An 18124-nucleotide genomic window follows, 5' to 3' on the forward strand; every position below is an offset into this window, starting at 1 on the left:
CAAACGCGATTCAAGTCAGAGGCCTGGCGCCTTGGACCAGATCACACGGCACAGCAGGATCAGACGGGCCACGGGCCTCGGCCGCAGACCACACACCGCCCGCGCATACCCTGCCCGGGCAAGGCTGTTAGCTAGGCCTAGGCCATGCACAGCCTTTGGCGGCCAGGGGGTATTAAAAACCTGGTTCTGCCACTGTTCTAGTACGTTATTTATATTCAATTCCACAGAAACACCATGAGGTAGGTATTACTATTATCCCAATCATAGGTAAAGAAAATGAGGCCCAGTGTCACAAAACTGGGAGAGCTGGAATTGAAACCCAGTCGGCCTTAATTCTTCTCTTTACCACTGCACTATACTGGCAATATACAGAGTTGTGAAGTTTAAATGAGATAATACGTATAAAGCACTTAGCTTAACACAGTGGTTCTCAAACTTTAGCTTGCATCACAATCTCCTAGAGGGCTTGTTAAGACGGAATGCTAGACTCCATCCCTAGAGTTTTAGGTTCAGTAGTCTGGGTCAGGGCAGGATGTTTTACTTCGAACAGGTTTCTAGGTGATATTGATGCTTGTTTGAAATGAGTTGGTAGCCATGGAACAGTTGTAAGCAGGCAGGGGCGATACAACCCGATTTATGTTTTTTGTTTTGTTTTGTTTTTTTAAAAGATGACCGGTAAGGGGATCTTAACCCTTGACTTGGTGTTGTCAGCACCACACTCAGCCAGTGAGCGAACCGGCCATCCATATATGGGATCCGAACCCGGGGCCTTGGTGTTATCAGCACCGCACTCTACCGAGTGAGCCACGGGCTGGCCCCAACCCGATTTATGTTTTAAGAGAACTTTTACTGTTTTGTAGAGAACGGATTGAAAGGAGACAGAGGAAGCCAAAAGACCAGTTAGATTTTTTTGAGCTCCCCATATTCCATCTGCTTCCTGAATGGTGGGGTGGTATTCCTCAGAGTGTTAGCAGTACTTGTCTTAGGAGCTGATGCAATAGGTGCTTTTCCTAATAAGTATGTATTAGAATAGAAGAAAACCCAACATATTTTATTATTATTTTAAAGAGACGTTGCTGGTTAGAACTTGGTGTTAGAGCAAGGTCAAGGGTATGCATCCCCATCCCAGCCAGCTGCCAAAAAATAAAAATAAAAATAAAAAGATGTTCCTCAGGGTTACTCCGATTCTCTTCTCCTCTCAAACTCACTCTCCATGGAAGATCTCATTCACTGTCATAACCTCTGTTACCATCTAGATTCTCAAACTCCCACTGGCAGTCCTAACCTCTCTCCTGAGGTCCAGAATGATCCGTGTCCAACTGCTTCCTGGACATCTTCACAAGCCCCTTCAGCTCAACACCATGACCACTGGAATCATCTCTTCTCACTCCCAGATCTCTTATGGGTTCCCTTCCTTGGTGCATTGCATCAGGCTACAGCTGGGAGTCATCCTTGACTCTTTGTCTCTCTACAGTGTCCAGTCCAGGTATGTTTGCTCACCACTGTATTCTCCATACCACACACAATGGCTAGCACATAGTAGGCTTTCCATAATATTTGTTGAAATCATTCGTATTTTTGAACAAATATGCATCGAATGCCATCATAACTAAATGAATGGAAGCAGTCACCCAGTCCTATCTCCTAAAGAGCCCTCCATTCTGGTCTAATTCTTTTCCAACCTCATAACCAGTCCGTAGTCCAGGCCATTTCAGTTTGTTGCCTTCCAACTAGTCTCCTTGACTCCAGATTTTTACCCTTCCAATCCTTTCATGTTGCAAAATCCAGAGTAACTTTTTGAAAAGGCAAATATTTTGTCAATCTCTGACTTAAAACCCTTCCACAGATCAAGAAATACTGTGGAAAAATATGTTAAAAGATAAAATTACATACAATTACAAAGGTAACCATCAGATGAACTAAAAATAATGATAGAAATATATTGGGCCAATGGGGGAAGGGAAGTACAGAGTATGAGTTAAATCCATATATGCATATTTATCTTAATAGGAAGCCAGTAAACAATGTTTAAAATTAAGTAGTGGTATGAGCTTATTGTTTAGGGTTATGGGTGTAAACCCCAGAAAAAAATAACAAAGTGGTGCCTCTGGGGAGTGGGCCTAGAGGTGTGAAAGGGTATGGTAGGGGTAACTATATTTTTATTGTAAATCCTTCTGTAACCATGGGCTGGAATTACTTGGATTAAAAGCCAAAACGAAACAAAGTTTTTCTTGGTCCCTCATTGCCCGTGGAATAAAATCCAAACACCTTCCAACCATATTCTATAATGTGGTTATTCAAAGTGTGGTCCCTGGACCAGCAGCATGACCATTACCTGGGGGCTTGTTAGAAGTGCAGAATCTCAGGCCCAACCCCAGATTTACAGAATCAGAACCTGCATCTTAACAAGATTCACAGATAATTTATATGCACAAACTTAGGAAGCATCTTGCGTGTAAGCCTGAGCAAGACGAAGCCCATGCAGACCTCTTCAGCTTCAATACTGACTGCTCCTCACTGGCCAGAAGAACTTCACTTTTTACTCTTTTGGTCTGAAGTCTAGCCACTGGGGTGTGTGTCTAGCTAAATTCTAGTCATTGTTTCAGACCCAGATCATCTACTCCAGGAAGGCTTCCAAACCCTCTGCAGCTCTTTTACCACTGTTCCTTAAACTCCCACATCCCTGACTGACTGAGGCTGCTTAGTCTTCATGCAGAAAACACTTATTGGGCGCCTGCTGTGTGCCTAGCTGGATTCAGTGCCAAAGTGGGGAAAAGCAATGAGCTCTCCGAATGCTCCTTCAGGTCCAAATGTGAGATCGCGCCGCCCCACGCCATCCAGAGGCTGTGTGCGCAGCACTCGAATACGTAGCTACACACTGCTGTGCGCGGCTTTTCTGAGTGTTACGGCGCCCTCCTCCTGCCCCCGCGCGGCGCGGGCGGGGACCCACCGGTTCCGCTCCGCCTTAGCTGCGGGGAAAAGAGGACCCCCGGGAGCGGGACCCTGGCGTCTGGTCGCCCAGCCTTGTTCAGGCTTGGGCCCGCATGGAGGGGACTGTGGAGTCCCAGACGCCTGACCTCCGAGACGTGGAGGGCAAGGTGGGCAGGAAGACCCCCGAAGGGCTGCTCCGCGGGCTGCGAGGCGAGTGGGAGCCGGGAGCCTCTGGCGCCCTGCTCCTCCCGGGGGAGCCTAGCACGGGCCACAGCCTTGGGGACAAGATCGTGGCTCTGAGGATGGAGCTGGTGAGTGTGGGATCCACGGGCCGGGGAGACGGGTCCCCAGCGTAGAGCCGGAAGGGAGACTCACGCCCCCAGAGTTAGGCTGGAGAGGAGGGAGTTAGAACTTCCCACCTGACTCCTCAGGATCCCTCCCAGATCTGATCAATCCACAAACCCTGGGTAGGGGTGGAGTGACGTCCTTTAATTACCCCAAGAATGAGTGAGGTGTTGATGGGTCTTGAGAACTTGGGGTGGGAGGCACAGGCTCATGGAAGTTTTTCCTGCCAAATGGGAGCCGGGAGGTGAGGGCTGGAAAGTACTGAGACCCTAGCACAGCACAGATTCCCACCCCACTCCCACCCGCCCCTTAGGGACCACCTATTTCCCGCCTCTCAGCCCCCATCTTAAGGCAGCCAGTTTTTTCTCGTCAACTGGGAAAGGGTTTGGTTCCTGAGACCCTGGTGTTTATGACAGGATTGAGCACAGAAGAGATAGGCATATTTGCTGAAAACTGCCTGGACTAGGGGAACTGAAAACATCCTCTGTTTCCTCAACAACCCCCCAGCTCCTCTTAAAATATTTGAAAATTCCTAGACCCCTAGCAGAGACGGAGTAGCAGCACCAGCAGTGTTGATTCCCTCACCTGAGACTCAATCTAACTAATCTCCAGGTATATTGGATATTTGGATCTCATCTGTACCTTCTTGGGGAGAAGAGGAAACAGCAACTCTCCCCTTTCCCTGTTGCTGCTGGTCTAGATTCAGAGCCAAAAGGGCAGCTGGGTCCTCAGCAGGCTCCCTAGGCCCCTGATTCCGGTGAAGGAGGTGATTTACACCTGCTGCCGCTTTGTAGCCAGTTCTGGGGAACTAAGGAATTGCCATCCGCTCCCTGGCCCAGAACCAGAAGCCACAGTGAGAATGTCAGCAAATAAGTCTTCCTGGAACCCCACTGTGAGCCCAGCTCTGTGCCAGGCTGATCTGTGAGGGATCAGAGGGAGGGTCATGAGGGCTCCCAGACCAGCCAGGGCTCTCACTCCCTGAGATGAGAGGCTGGGAGGAGAGCCTGGTCGGTGGAACAGTTAGGGAAGGTTCCCTGGGGGAAGGACTTGAATGCCAAGTGTGTGCTTGGCCTTGAAGGTTGCAGGTGAGTGCCAAATTCTCCAAAGCAGGGCTGTGACTGTACCTACCTAAGGGGGGAGGTGGGACTGGTTTTGGCTTATTGTACAAACCTTACCTCAAGGCCTAGAAAGAGCCTATCTAGACTGCCCTGCTTTGAAAATGAACTTTCATGGACTGCAGGTGCCAGGCATCTTGCTGAGTTCTTTATATCCTCACAGCAACCCTATTAGGTTAGTGATATTTCATAGATAAACAGAGGCACAGAAAGGTTAAGTAACTGGCTAAGGTCATGCAAAAAGTAATAAGCAGAGCCGGAATTTGAACCCAGATCATCTGACTACACTTTACATCTTTACCGTTGAGACCTGCTTTGTGCCAGACACTTTAAACACATTTTATGTCATTGAAATGAGAAAAGTGGTCATCAATTCTGCCATCTCACAGATGAAACCTGCTTGCAGGTGTTCAGGGGCTTGCCTGAACTCATATAGTGGAGGAGCCATTCCTAATCTCACTGGCTCTAACTCTCTTCTGCCTTAGTGGAGACTACCTGTTTTTTTTTTTTTTTTTAAAGATGACCGGTAAGGGGATCTTAACCCTTGACTTGGTGTTGTGAGCACCACGCTCAGACAGTGAGCGAACCGGCCATCCCTATATGGGATCCGAACCCGTGGCCTTGGTGTTATCAGCACCACACTCTCCCGAGTGAGCCACGGGCCGGCCCAAGAGACTACCTGTTTGTAAACTTTAAGGAGGTACAGTTAACTTCTGATTTTGTCTCTCTGTACTCTTGACCCAGCTGGCCTGGGGCCTGAGGCTGCCTGTGAAGAGCACAAGGGAGGGAGCCCTCTGGGGCTGGAACAAGGAGAGGATCCCTACCCCATTACTTTCTCCCTCCACAGGCCAGGATGTCATTGATCCCTTCATGCACTCTGCCCTGCCCAATGGGTTGCACTCAGGAAGGACAAGGGGTGGGGCAGGGGGTTTCCCTTGGAACCACTGGAGGCAGGACTGGTTCAATCTAAGGACTGTCCTTCAATTGTCCCTCTGCCAGCTCTCCTTACAGGGAGTGGGCAGGCCTGCCCTTGGGGCCGAGGTCAACTCTGCCTCCAGGCCTCTTTCCTCTCACTTCCCTCCCCCTTTCAAAGGTTGATTGAAAGAGCCAGGCTCTGGAATATGTGGGAATGGGAAACAATGGCAACCTTCCCTCCTTAGTTCTCTGACCCAAAGAACTGTTGCTATGACAACCCACCCCCGTGGAGTGGTATGAGAAAAAGCTTTAGGCAAGAAGAAGGAAGTCATAGGTTCAAGTCCTGGCTCTCCTTCTGAATCATTTTGTGATCTTTAGCAGGGCCCTGTCTGTCTCCTGGCCTCAGTTTTTCTGCCTCTTGGTGGTGGTGAGATTGGGGTAGGTGGGATTGTGGAACCAGATGATCTGTAAGAGCCTCTCTAGTGACAACAGTCCAGGAATCTCAATCCACCACCAAGGAGCTAGGGCTGGGATCTCCACCTTTTACCCCAGGGCCTGATTTAGATTGAGCAATGAGAGAGCTATACCTAGGATACCAGGGCTGGGCAGAGTCTGATATGTCTATGTTAAAGGGAAGAATAGAAAGCCTGAACCTCCTGGGAAGAGAATTGGGTTAGGGTAGCCTCTGAGGCTGCACGTGGCCTGAGCTGTTTATCCCCCTCTCTATTTCCAAAGAGATTATATGGAATGAGTGTTTCTTTTCTTGGCAAGAAAGCCTTGCTTTCTTCTGTTCTGGGGAGTGATGCTGTCACAGTCAGGGAATCCCACTGTCACAGGATTGTAGAATCTGGTCCTGAGATTCATTTCCCAGCAACACAGTACAACCCAGTCCCTGAACCCTGGGAACCATCAATGAGGCTGAGGATAGTAAAGGCAAGAGAATCACAGAACTGAATGTGACCTACCCAAACCTAGGCCAAGCACCAGAAATTAATTGGGCAGGACCTGCTCTGAGGAAGCTCAAGTCTGGGTTAAGGAAGGAGGCAGACAGTGTAATGACTCTAGCACAGGATGTATAAGGACTGTTGGAACCCAGGGAGGGCCTCCTGGAAGAGTCTTGGCTATAGAGTGACACCATGGTTGGGTTTGTGCCCTGGAAAAGTCACTTAGAATTGGAGGGGGCAAAGGCTGTTTCCTCTGGTTGGAATGCTTCTCTCCACCTCTTTGTCTGGCTAAGTCCTACTTAACCTTCAAGTCTCAGCTCATGTTCCTTATCCTAGGAAGCATTTTCTGACCTCACCCTGGTTGGTATCCCCAGCCCTCTGTGCAGCAGTTGTTTCCCCTTGCATTTGCCACGCTGAATTTTGAGTGCTTGCTTTATTATCTTATCTTACTCACTAGACTATGAACCCTCTGAGGGCAAGAAATGGTCCCTTTTCTTCCTTCATCTAACACAGTGCCACGCCGAAAGAAACATTCAATAAATATTTGTTCCATGACTGACTGAATGAATTCCATCTTGATGAAGGGCAGGGAAGACTTCCTAGAGGAGGTGGCATTTGAGCTGGGCCTTGAAGAGTGAATAAAGTCATTGTAAATTGCAGTTCCCAGTGGTAGATTGAACTCATGCATTTACCTCCATTCCCTAAAAAGCCAATAGAAGGATTATTTTAAAAGGCATGAAGCCATTACGACAATGAGAATAAGAGAGAAAATGATAGGAACAAAATTTTGGAAGCTGAAAAACAGAAGGGAGAGTGGTAAGAAACTCAGACCTGAAAAAAGCTGAATCCCAAACCAGCAATGGGAAAAGCTGAAAAGCAACCCATTTTATACTACGAAAACCCTTAAAGGTCTTAGGAATTGGAAGCACCAGGTATTTCTGGAACTTGGGGGCACAAGTGGGGCTGAAACAAAAGGGTTTGTTGAATGTCTGTTTAAGAATCATATACCCTGACCTGATCATTATACAACATATATATGTATCAAAATATCAAATTTACCCCATAGGCATGTACAATTACAAAGTGTCAATTAAAATTTTTAAAAAATCTTTAAAAAAAAGGAATCATATACTAAGATCCCCTCCCTAACTGTGCAACCATATGCCAGCCACTCCTTTATCTAGCAGAAGACTGGAGGAAAGACTGTTTTGGAAAGAGTAGAATGGAAGGAATGAACTAAGGGAGGGATAGAGAGGGGAGAAAACAGCAGAAGAGTTTTTAGTATGAGGAGTTTTGTTTAATGCATTTAGTCTGGTCATGGACTAGGACTGTTGTTTTCCCTGTTAATATACTCATATTTGTCCCCAGTATGAAAGAATTGAAGATAATCTTTATCATGTTGTTAATAATCTGTATGGTCTGTGATATCTCAGTTATTTATGTTCATCTCTCCTTATTGAGACTGCAAGCTTCTGTTAAGCAGCGACAATTTCTTCATTATCTTTGTAATTATTAGAAAATCCAAGTACCCAATAATTACTTGTTTAATTTAATGATATTTAGGGCCGGCCCGTGGCTCACTCGGGAGAGTGTGGTGCTGAGAACACCAAGGCCCCGGGTTCGGATCCCATATACGGATGGCCGGTTCGCTCACTGGCTGAGCGTGGTGCTCACAACACCAAGTCAAGGGTTAAGATCCCCTTACCGGTCATCTTAAAAAAACAAACAAACAAAACAAAACAAAACAAACAAACAAAAAAATTTAATGATATTTGTGATATTCTTCCAAAAATGCAAATAACTTCGGGTGTAAAATCTTGTTCTGTGCTTATGCCATAGTAAATAAGTTGACCATAGTAATACGTAGAGCCGAATAGCTATCATGTATTGCCTAACTAATACTTGTCAGGTAGTATGCGATGCATATTAATATATTCATTTCATTTCTCAGGAAAAGCCTTTAAATTAGATGGTATCCTAATATTATAATAAAAAAAAAATGAAGGTTTAAAGAAAAAAAAAGTCTCATTAATGGCAAAACTGGAATTTGAATCCAGGTCTGTTTAATTCCAGTGGCTAGTTTTTTTCAGTGTACAAATGCTTGGTCTTACTCTGGTTTATCATTGTAGATGTAAATAAAACAATTATTTCCTGAATAATTCAATAAACATTCATCAAATGCCATATATATAGAGAGAATATAACCGATAATCACCAGACTGGGAGACAGCAGCACAGTTGAGGGCAAGAGGTATCCAATTAAAATGTACTAAATATTGGGCTGGCCCGTGGCTCACTTGGGAGAGTGTGGTGCTGACAACACCAAGTCAACGGTTAAGATCCCCTTTCTGGTCATCTTTTTAAAAATAAATAAAATAAAATAAAATGTACTAAATATTATGAAATATCCCTCCCAGACTTTATCCCTACTTGGCTTGCAGAATATTGGCAGCCTTGCTTACATTATACTTTCTAGATGGGTACAATATGGGAAATATGATGAACCCAAGAGAAAAAAAAAAAAAAAGATACTGGCTTCAGACATTCTCTAATCAAACAGCCCAATCAAATCATCCTGTAGTGAGGCTCAGAGTTGACAAGCCCATACATACAAACAGAATTTTCAATCATTTTATTTATTTTTTGCCAATTGGCCAGTACAGGAATCAAACTTTGGACCTTGGTGCTACCAGCACCATGTGTTAACCAATTTAGTTAACTGGCCAGCCCCCAATCAGTTTAGAGACCCTCCCTGAAGTGTGAGCAGCAGTTAAAGACTATAAGACATCTCATCCTCTAATAATATAGACCTAAACAAACAGAAAAAAAACCAACTTGAGTGAAATGGAGATAACACAGGGAGATGAGAACTTATAAAAATCATTAACCATATCCTTAAAGAGATAAAAAATAATACTGTAGCTATGAACAAAAATAGGAAGCTATTAAAAAAAAGAAAGAAAACATTCAGAGAACTAGAAGCAACACTGGAAATATAAAATATAACTTAAAAAGAAAAGGCTGGCCAGTTAGCTCAGTTGGTTAGAGCTTAGTGCTGATAACACCAAGGCCCAGGGTTTGATACCTGTACAGGCTAGCAACCAAAAAAAAAAGAAAGAAAGAAAAAAGAAAAACTCAAAAGAAGAGTTGATAATGTTAAAGTATTTCAGAAACTAGGGCAGATATAGAAAGAGATGGAAGAGGAAAAAAAATCCCACAAGAATAGAAAAATATTGAAGGAGGAGAGAAATAATCATCAAATAAATAAGGAAAATCTGCCAGAACAGAAGGACATGAATTTCCAGATTGACAGAACCCATCAAGTGGCCAGCTCAATGGATGAAAATAGACCCAGACCATGGCAAATTTCTGTGAAAATTTAGAACACTGGGAACAAGGAGTAGATCCTAAAAAATTTACAGCAAGAGTGGGAAAATGGTCACATACAAGGATCAGGAATTAGAATGGCATTAGCCTTTCAAAGTGTAACACTGAAAATTAGAAAACAATGGAACAATGCCTTAAATCCTGAGGAAAAGTTATTTTCAACATAGAATTATATACCCAGCCAAACTATCAACAGTGCATGGTGAGACTAATAACATTTTAAAACATGCAAAGTTTTGACATTTACCTCCTATGCAGAATTTCTCAGGATGCTACTGGAGGAAAAGCACCACTTACCTAAATGGAGTAAATCAAGAAAAAAAAATATGGGATCTAGGAAACAAAGGATTCAGTGCAGGAAAGAGGCAAATGGAATCCCCAAGACGATAGCAAAGGGAGATCCCTGGATGAGAATTGTGCAGCGGAAACAGATTGGAGCAGATCAGGAGGCTCCTAAAGAGATGCCTCTAAGGGATGAACTAGATAGAACATATTGTATGTTTAAAAGCCTTGAGAAAGAAATTAAGACAATTAGGGGAGAGTTTGGGGATGACTTACTGATAACTACATAACAAAGCAAAATCATAATTCTAAGTAAAACATAAAGTTGTAATAAATAAAAAGTTACTATAGTAAAATACATGGCTTAGCTGTAAATAGCATTTCCAAATTCTAAGAAGGTAAACACTGAATAATTTTACTATAAGGAGGATGGGGAGATGGGAAAGGTGTCTGTATGGCAGGGAAGTGGGGAGTGGGCAGGGAAGTTAAATCCTTAACCTTCTATAGTGTGGGAAGTCAATAAAAACACCTAAAACTTAAAAATCAAGAAATTGCACCATAAGCATGTTATTTGGAGAGTAGTAGGTAAATACCAAAATAAACGGCTAAAAAATTAATAGTATTTCTCTTTGGGAAGTGGGATTTAGGACTAGGATAGGGAAACTATTATTGTTCATAATAAATCTTGTAGAACTGTTTACCTCTTTATGTGCCTCTGTTACTTTGATTAAAAGTAAAACTTAATAAAACTAAATCTAAGTCATGTTGTAGCAGGACCTCGGGTTCACAGAGAAGTATGCTAGAGGTGAAATGAGAGAGATGGGCAAGAGCTGTATTATGCTTCGCTTTTGAATGCCAGCTGCTAAAGTGTTTAGAGTTCCTCCTCTAAGCAGTGCAAAGTTCCCTGGTAGTCTCGTGGTTAGGATTCAGTGCTCTTTAAGAGCGGTGCGAAGCTCATCAAGGCTCTTGAGCAGGAGAGGGACAGGTTCAAACTTGTGCTTGGGGAAGGCAATTCAGTGCACCTGAGCTTGGAAGGGACCCTGGAGATTACCAGTAAGTAAACTTACTTCCAGTACAGACAGGGAGACTGGTATGTGGTAGAAGGAAGCCCTGAATCCCCAGCTAGTGGGATTCTGATCCTTTTAAACTCTAGCTAACTCTTTCCTCCCTCAGCACCTGCTACTAACACCTTGAAGGAACTAGGGAACCCGGTTTACTCCCTTTTTATTCCCCAGCTTCTACCTCCTTTTGGCCCAGTCTGCTTCCCAATTAACACTCTATCAGGCTGTTGTTCGGCTGTGTTTAAGTCTCACTGGTGAATCTGGACCATTTCAATAGTTAATACCCTAAATATGAAGTTGCAAGCTCAGTGGGATTGGATTTTAATACTTAACATTTACTGAGACCTTACTCTGTGCTAGGCACTGGACTGAATACTTAACAGAATTTCAAAATCCTCACAGACACCCTGTGAGGTGAGTGATTTGGCCTTGTTTTGCAAACAAGTAAACTGAGGCTCAAAGAAGACAAGAAAGCTGCCCACAGTCATATAGCTAATTAGTGGTAGAGCTGAAATTTTAAACAGCACAAAAAGGCCACACTCTAAACCTTTATATTTCCAGGTGTTTTTTTTCTTTTTGGCTGGCCAGTACAGAGATCAAACCCCGGCCATTGTGTGTTATCAGCACCTCTCTCTAACCGAATGAGCTAACCAGTCAGCTCTAAACCATTGTACTTCCATGCTTCTTGGAAGTGAAGCATAATTGGTTGGCCCATAAGGTAGGAGCCTCTGGAAACACTGAGGAAACCCATGGCCCAGAACCTAGGACTAATTTCTTCTCCTACTCCCTCAGGCTTACCTGAGAGCCATTGACGTGAAGATCCTGCAGCAGCTGGTGACCTTGAATGAGGGCATCGAGGCGATACGCTGGCTGTTGGAGGAGCGGGGCACATTGACCAGCCATTGCAGCAGCCTCACCAGCAGCCAGTATAGCCTGACAGGCGGGAGCCCAGGCCGCTCAAGACGAGGCAGCTGGGACAGCCTGCCAGACACCAGCTTCACTGACCGGCTGGACAGTGTCTCTATTGGCAGTTTCCTGGACACGGTGGCCCCCAGCGAGCTGGTTGAACAGGGCCCCCCAGGGGCTCCCCGTCCTCAGATGGACTGGGCAAAGGTTCTACCTGGTGGGGGGAGGGCCAGGATTGAGGTGGACCTGATAGCCACCAGGCTAGGGAGCTTGAAGGCTGTGCAGAAGCCTCCAGGGGAGGGGCTCCAAGGTGGACCACCTGAGTCACCAGAGGACAAGAGTGCCAAGCTGGGCTTCGAGGACCACTGGTACTGGGGGCAGTGCCAGGATGATGTGACCTTCTTGTAACAACTTTCCCACCCTTTTGTACTTCTGTGGCTCTTTCATCCCTCAGCCCTGGTCTCCCTCAAAATTTATTCTCCCTCAATCTGGGACTAGGAAGAGGCTGTACTGAAATTAGTTACCACGGAAACCTGGCTCTCTCCTGGTCCCTAGGGAGTCTCTGCCTTTATCCTTTATTTAGCAAGTCACTACAGCTATTTCCATAGAAATAGTGACTCTAGAGGCTTGGCCTATGGCTCCTAACATAGTGGTAGCTCTCCCCTCTCCCTCCTGACTAGGTAAGGAATTTAGGACCCCCAGGAGATCACTGATAAAGAGATGGGGGTGTAAATACCTCACCCAAATTCTAGAAGCCTTGGCCCCCATTTTGGCCAAGATCTAGGATTGAGAAGGGACATGGACATTCCCAGAAGCCTTTGGGGTTGGTAGGCCCACCCCTTCATATCTGCTGAGTGATGTCATTTCCTGCCAGGATGGACTAGCCCTTCCTCGGTGCCAGTCCTTGGGTGGTGATAGAACGGTATAGGAGTGTCTGAGCCCCTGCTTCTAAGTGAGACCATATCATTTATTGTCCATACCATTACTTCTTGTGAGTGAGAACACATCGTCCCTCCTGGCAGGAAAGTTTCTCATTGTCAGAGGTTTGTGCTTCTTTTCAGAAGGTTTTTCTTTCTAAACAAGGTGTTCTTACTTTATCCTCTGGGGTCTCACTTCCTCTGTGATGCGTCTGTGGTGCCAGCACTCCCATCCCTGTGCTGTGAAGGAGAGAAACCATCAGCGGCCTCCCCCTCTGGCTCTCAAGTCTGTCTGGCCTGGCCTGGCCTGGCACAGTCTCCTGTCTTACCCTGTCTCTGGGTTGTCCCCATTCCTGTATTCTGGCTCTATATCTGCCTGCCAGAGGTCCAGCTTCTGTGTCTCTACACCTTCTCAGTTTCCTCTTTAGGCTTCAGGCCTTTTTTATGCAGATGATTCCTGGCCTCTTCTCCCCATTGCTGATGGGAGCCAGGCCTCAGAGTTCTGGGGGTGTACCAGCATTTTGGATGGGGGAAGGTGTCATCTTCTTTGACTTTGTAATTACCCTTCCCCCACCCTGCCCCCTGCCTTCCACCGTTTGGTCACAAGGATGCCTGCCTGAGGTTGGGACACAAGGAATCCCCTTGTCTGGACTACAATGTGGAGGCATGGCAGGGAAAGACAGAGGCTCCTCGGTCCCTGGGCCCCATCCTGGGACAGGGAGGGAGCAAGGGAAAGTCCTCTTTCCTTTGTCCCTTAGAGCAAGCCCTTGACTCCTGGGACCAGAGGAGGGAGTAGGGACTGGTCTGGGTCTGGGTCTGGGTCATAGAGCCCTAGGGAATTACACCAAAGAAGGAATTTAGGGAAGCTGCCAACCTGGGGCTCAGGGAGGGGACAGGCCTAGAGAGAGGAGGGACAAGGGCTATAGCTGACATCAGAGAATGAATTCTTGGACGTTAACCCTTTGAACCCCAGGTAACTCCCCATATATTGGTCTCTATCTTTCCTGGGCCCTGAAACTAGAGTACTGGAAGGGAAAAAGGAGGGAAAAGGATGTCAGATGATCTTTGGCTGTTCACTGTGCCCTCCTGAGTTAGAGGAGTCTTCCCCAAATCCTGGAGTAACTCCTGCTATTTCTCTACTTCTCTTTCTATGTTAGCAAAGGAAAGGAAGCCAAGTTGGTCATCTCTACTTTACCTAAACTCCTCAAGACTTGTTTTGCAACTGCTACCTGATAACAAAAAAATCTGCTGTGACCAGGTTGGCTAAATTGTAGTGCCTTGGGAGATCTGGGATAAGTCAGTAGTCAGGTCCATGTCTGCATGTCCTGGAAAACATTATCTATCATAAGACCATTTTTACTCAGAAGCAGACATGATGGCTCCAGAAAGTCATAAAATAACCTAGAATGCTTCTTCTAACCCTTACCCTAGATCCCTGCATATCAGATACAACCCAGTAACAATCCCAAATCTATACGTTATGTACAACCAATAGAAAACCTGATGAAGTGACTGGGTAGAGCTGTCTCTCTCTCTCTTTGATTCTTCCCCCTTCATGTGATTATAAAATGCTGAGCTCTGCTGGTCCTTTTTGGAGCACATTTCTCAGGGCGACCTGACCTATGTGTTTCCATGGTTGCAATGGTCATATTGGCCCAATAAAACCTATGCTTTATATATTCAGCCTCAGTTTGTTTTAGGTCAACACACTCTGATCCTTCTGGAGCAATACATCAGTCCAGGGCTCTTCCCTAAGGACCCTCTGTCTTCCCATCCCCTGAAAGTGATTGAAATCTCCAAAGTACATTCTCAGTGTCTTTGCTGCCCACCAGACTTCTCCTTACCACTCCTCATGGCCCTGGGGTTCCTGACTTCCCTCAGACTGAAAATTTGAATTCCTATTCCAATCCCTACTCTGTTGCCATTTTGTAGTGTGTCCTTGGGTAACTACCATTGTTCATTGTGTTCCTCTTTAGGGCTCACTTGTTCAGTCTACAAAGTCCTGAGCTGAAGAGATTGCCCTCCCCCTTGTGGCCATTTTGCACCATTGCTGGAGTTGTTGATTAATGGGTGGAACCTCTGAGCTCAAAATACTGTACAGGGGCCGAGCCTGTGGCGCACTCGGGAGGGTGCGGCGCTGGGAGTGCGGCGACGCTCCCAGCGGCCGCGGGTTCGGATCCTACATAGGAATGGCCGGTGCACTCACTGGCTGAGTGCCGGTCACGAAAAAGAAAAAAAAAAAAAATACTGTACAGCCTTCCAGAAGACCAGTTCCCTCAGTGCACAGACAGGCTAGAGAGTCAGGCCTAGAGAGGGCATAGACTTGCTCAGCGTTACCCATTGTAAGCCTGTGGCAGTGCCCAGGTTAGAGAACCCAGATCATCTGCCTGCATGCCCACAACTCCACCATACAGCCAGACTATTCTCAGTCAACACCACTGAAGCCCAAAAGGACGAGAAGCAATTTTCCCTCTGTTATAATGTTCAAGTTTTCACACCACCCTAAAAAAAGCAGCTCAGTCTTTAGATAAAGAGCTTCAGGCTGTGATGAAAGAGAACGTGGGGCCTGGCCCGGATGAAGGGTACACTAGTCTGGACTGCAGTTTGAGGAAAATCAATCCCAGACCAACCATTTTTTCTGGGAAGGGAGGGGGAAAAGGTCTAGACATTATGGGGACAGAGCTCAGCATTTCAGACCTGGAGGTTAGAAGCAGGGGTTGGGGTAAGGAACGGTGAAGTTAGGGAATCCAGATAGATCTTAAAGAGGTGGGTGGGTGGTGGGGCTTCACAGGTCAAGGAATTACAGGCCAGTTGGATAAGCACCTGAGAGTGGTGAGGAGCTGGAGAGGTGGGGTGAGTGAGGCTGTCTGGGTACTCCAGGTAGGTCTAGGCATCTTCTCTGAATCCCTTAGATGACAATTCACTGTGAGAGAAGCCCAGAAGCCCCGGTAAACACACATCCTTTGTCCTTCCTACCTCCCTCTAGAATGTCTGGTTAAGGCACAGCTCTCCTGTTAGCTTAGATTTTTCTGGGTTACAGGGAGAAGCTGTTGGGAGCTTAAAGAAAGGAGAAGGGAGGAAAAGGGAGACAGGAGCAGAGAGATGAGAGAATAAGAGGAAAACGGGATGTTGAAAGTATGATCACAGGGAGCATATAGCCAATTGTGCTGGGAGCTTTTGTCAGGGTTCAGGATAAAGGCAGAGATAAGACTGCTCCTGCCAGCTGCAGGAACAGCTGGGAGGGTAAGGGGTGGTGCTGGCTGGGATGGTTCCATCAAGGGGACATGAGACCATGATAGTGGGCAGGTGTCAGGGCCTGCACTTAGGATGGGGGCAGTGAGGTTGAGCACTGGGCTGACTGGAAGCTCAGTGGCAGCTTCGGTGAGAAAGCTGGGGGGTTGGAGTGGACACGAGCTCACTGTGTTTGTGGTAGCGGGCACACGCTGGGTGTTCAGTGACACCTGTTCAATGAATGTGTGTAAATCCAAAAGGATGTGACGTTTAAAAAAAGCAAGTTGGGCAGTTATAAGTTAGGTAATCTAAAACATAATTCTATTTAATTCTTAGCAACTCTATAAACAATGCATTGTTAGCAATGTAGTATTGCTTAGAAGTTTGCTCAAGGTCAGATAGGTAACGAGCTGTAATATGAACATAGATCTGTCTGACTGCAGGGCCTTCCAGGAAGTCTTCTGATTCCCCATCCCACCCCACACTCAACAAAGACCTTACTGTCCTAGGAGAACAGATTAGTGCTGCCCAGCAGCAGGGGCAGTGTGTTAGGTTCCTATTATTGCTGTAACGAATTCCCACAAAAATAAATGTATTATCCTGCAGTTCTGGAGATCAGAAGTCTGAAATCTGTTTCACCGAGCTAAAGTCAAAATGTTGATAGCCCTATATTCCTTCTGGAGGCTCCAGGGAAGAATCTGTTTCCTTGCCTTTTCCGACTTCTGGAGGCTGCCTGCATTCCTTTGTTCATGGCTCCCTCGTCCATCTTCAAAGCCAGCAGCACAGAATCTTCTCTACTCCCTGACCTCTGCTTCCATCCCTACATCTGTCTCTCTAATTGTACTATCTCCCTCTTATAAGGATTACATTGGGCCTACTGGGATAATCCAGGATTAGCTCTCCATCTCAAGATTCTTAATCATATATTCAAAGTCTTTTTGCCATTTAAAATAAAATATTCACAGGCTCTGGGGATTAGGAAGTAGACATCTTTGGGGGAAGGGCTGTTACTACACCTGCTAGAGGAGAGGCACGGATGGAGGGTGGGCAGAAAGATGCACCCAGGACCAGATGCACCTCTGTGCTTTGTCCAGCCTCCCTCAGTCTGGAGTGAGGGGTGGTGCCAAGGGGGAGATGGCAGGTCCAGGCTCCATGTCTAGAGAATGGCAAGTGCCTCCTGCTCAATCACACCAGGGAGGTCTGAGGGTAAAGGCAAGACTTGAGAAAAATTCTCAGTTTAGGGAACTCTTTAGACCTGAGGCCCTCCTGGTGACCACGATGGAGGATTCCAGCAGGCTCTGTCCTCAATACTGTCTCCTCTCCAGAGCCATTTTGTGCTCCTGCTCCTCAAGGCCCAGTGAACTAGCCTGGGTTATCTCTGGAAAGGGTAGGTTAAGTATCTCCTTTTAAAATTATTTATTCCTGGGCCGAGCCCGTGGCGCACTCGGGAGAGTGCAGCGCTGGGAGCGCAGGCAGCGACTGTCCCCCCGCGGGTTCGGATCCTATATAGGACTGGCCAGTGCACTCACTGGCTGAGTGCCGGCCACGAAAAAGACAAAAAATAAATAAATAAATAAATAAATAAAATTATTTATTCCTTAACAGTTAAACCACACTCCTCAGAGCATGGTGAATTCTTGTCCTCAGTTGATACTAAGCCCCTTTCTTGTTTTATTTTTTTCTTTTGATTCCTGATCCCTATTCTCATTCCTCTTCCTGACAGCTTATACACTCACATGTGTCAGTATATGTTTGGATATGTATGTATCCTTGAAAATATATATAATTATGTGCTTATGTGTTTTAATATATATAAATGGCATACTTTTGTAGTAAGCTAACTTCTATAATGAATTGCCCCCATATTTCAGTTATTTAACACAATAAAGATTTATTTTTCACTTATTCCACACAGCGCCGGTTTTCCTGGTTGGACAGCTTTCCTCTACTGTCCACTTCAAGTCCTGTGCTCCTTCTATCTTCACATGATGATAACCTGATCCCTGCATCATAAAGTTGCCTGTCAACTTTTCACCAAGTTGTTTTACCACTCATTGATGATTATTTTATGAATTGGTTATTTCACTAGG

General features: G+C 45.8%; 1 protein-coding gene across 1 annotated transcript; it reads left to right on the top strand.

Annotated features, from left to right (window-relative positions):
* Positions 1 to 2985: 2985 nt before the first annotated feature.
* On the top strand, positions 2986 to 12839 carry LURAP1 (leucine rich adaptor protein 1). Its single transcript, XM_063106924.1, has 2 exons — positions 2986 to 3242; positions 11773 to 12839. The coding sequence occupies exons 1-2, from the start codon at positions 3045 to 3047 to the stop codon at positions 12292 to 12294; spliced, it is 720 nt and encodes a 239-aa protein (XP_062962994.1). The 5' UTR covers positions 2986 to 3044; the 3' UTR covers positions 12295 to 12839.
* The last annotated feature ends 5285 nt before the right edge of the window (positions 12840 to 18124 follow it).

The sequence above is a fragment of the Cynocephalus volans genome, chromosome 8, assembly GCF_027409185.1.
Source record: "Cynocephalus volans isolate mCynVol1 chromosome 8, mCynVol1.pri, whole genome shotgun sequence".
Classification (NCBI taxonomy): domain Eukaryota; kingdom Metazoa; phylum Chordata; class Mammalia; order Dermoptera; family Cynocephalidae; genus Cynocephalus; species Cynocephalus volans.

Coding starts and splice junctions, on each gene's coding strand:
- LURAP1 (XM_063106924.1), top strand. CDS start 3,045: ATGGAGGGGACTGTGGAGTCCCAGACGCCTGACCTCCGAGACGTGGAG. Junction 3,243..11,772: donor TGGCTCTGAGGATGGAGCTG/GTGAGTGTGGGA, acceptor CTACTCCCTCAG/GCTTACCTGAGAGCCATTGA.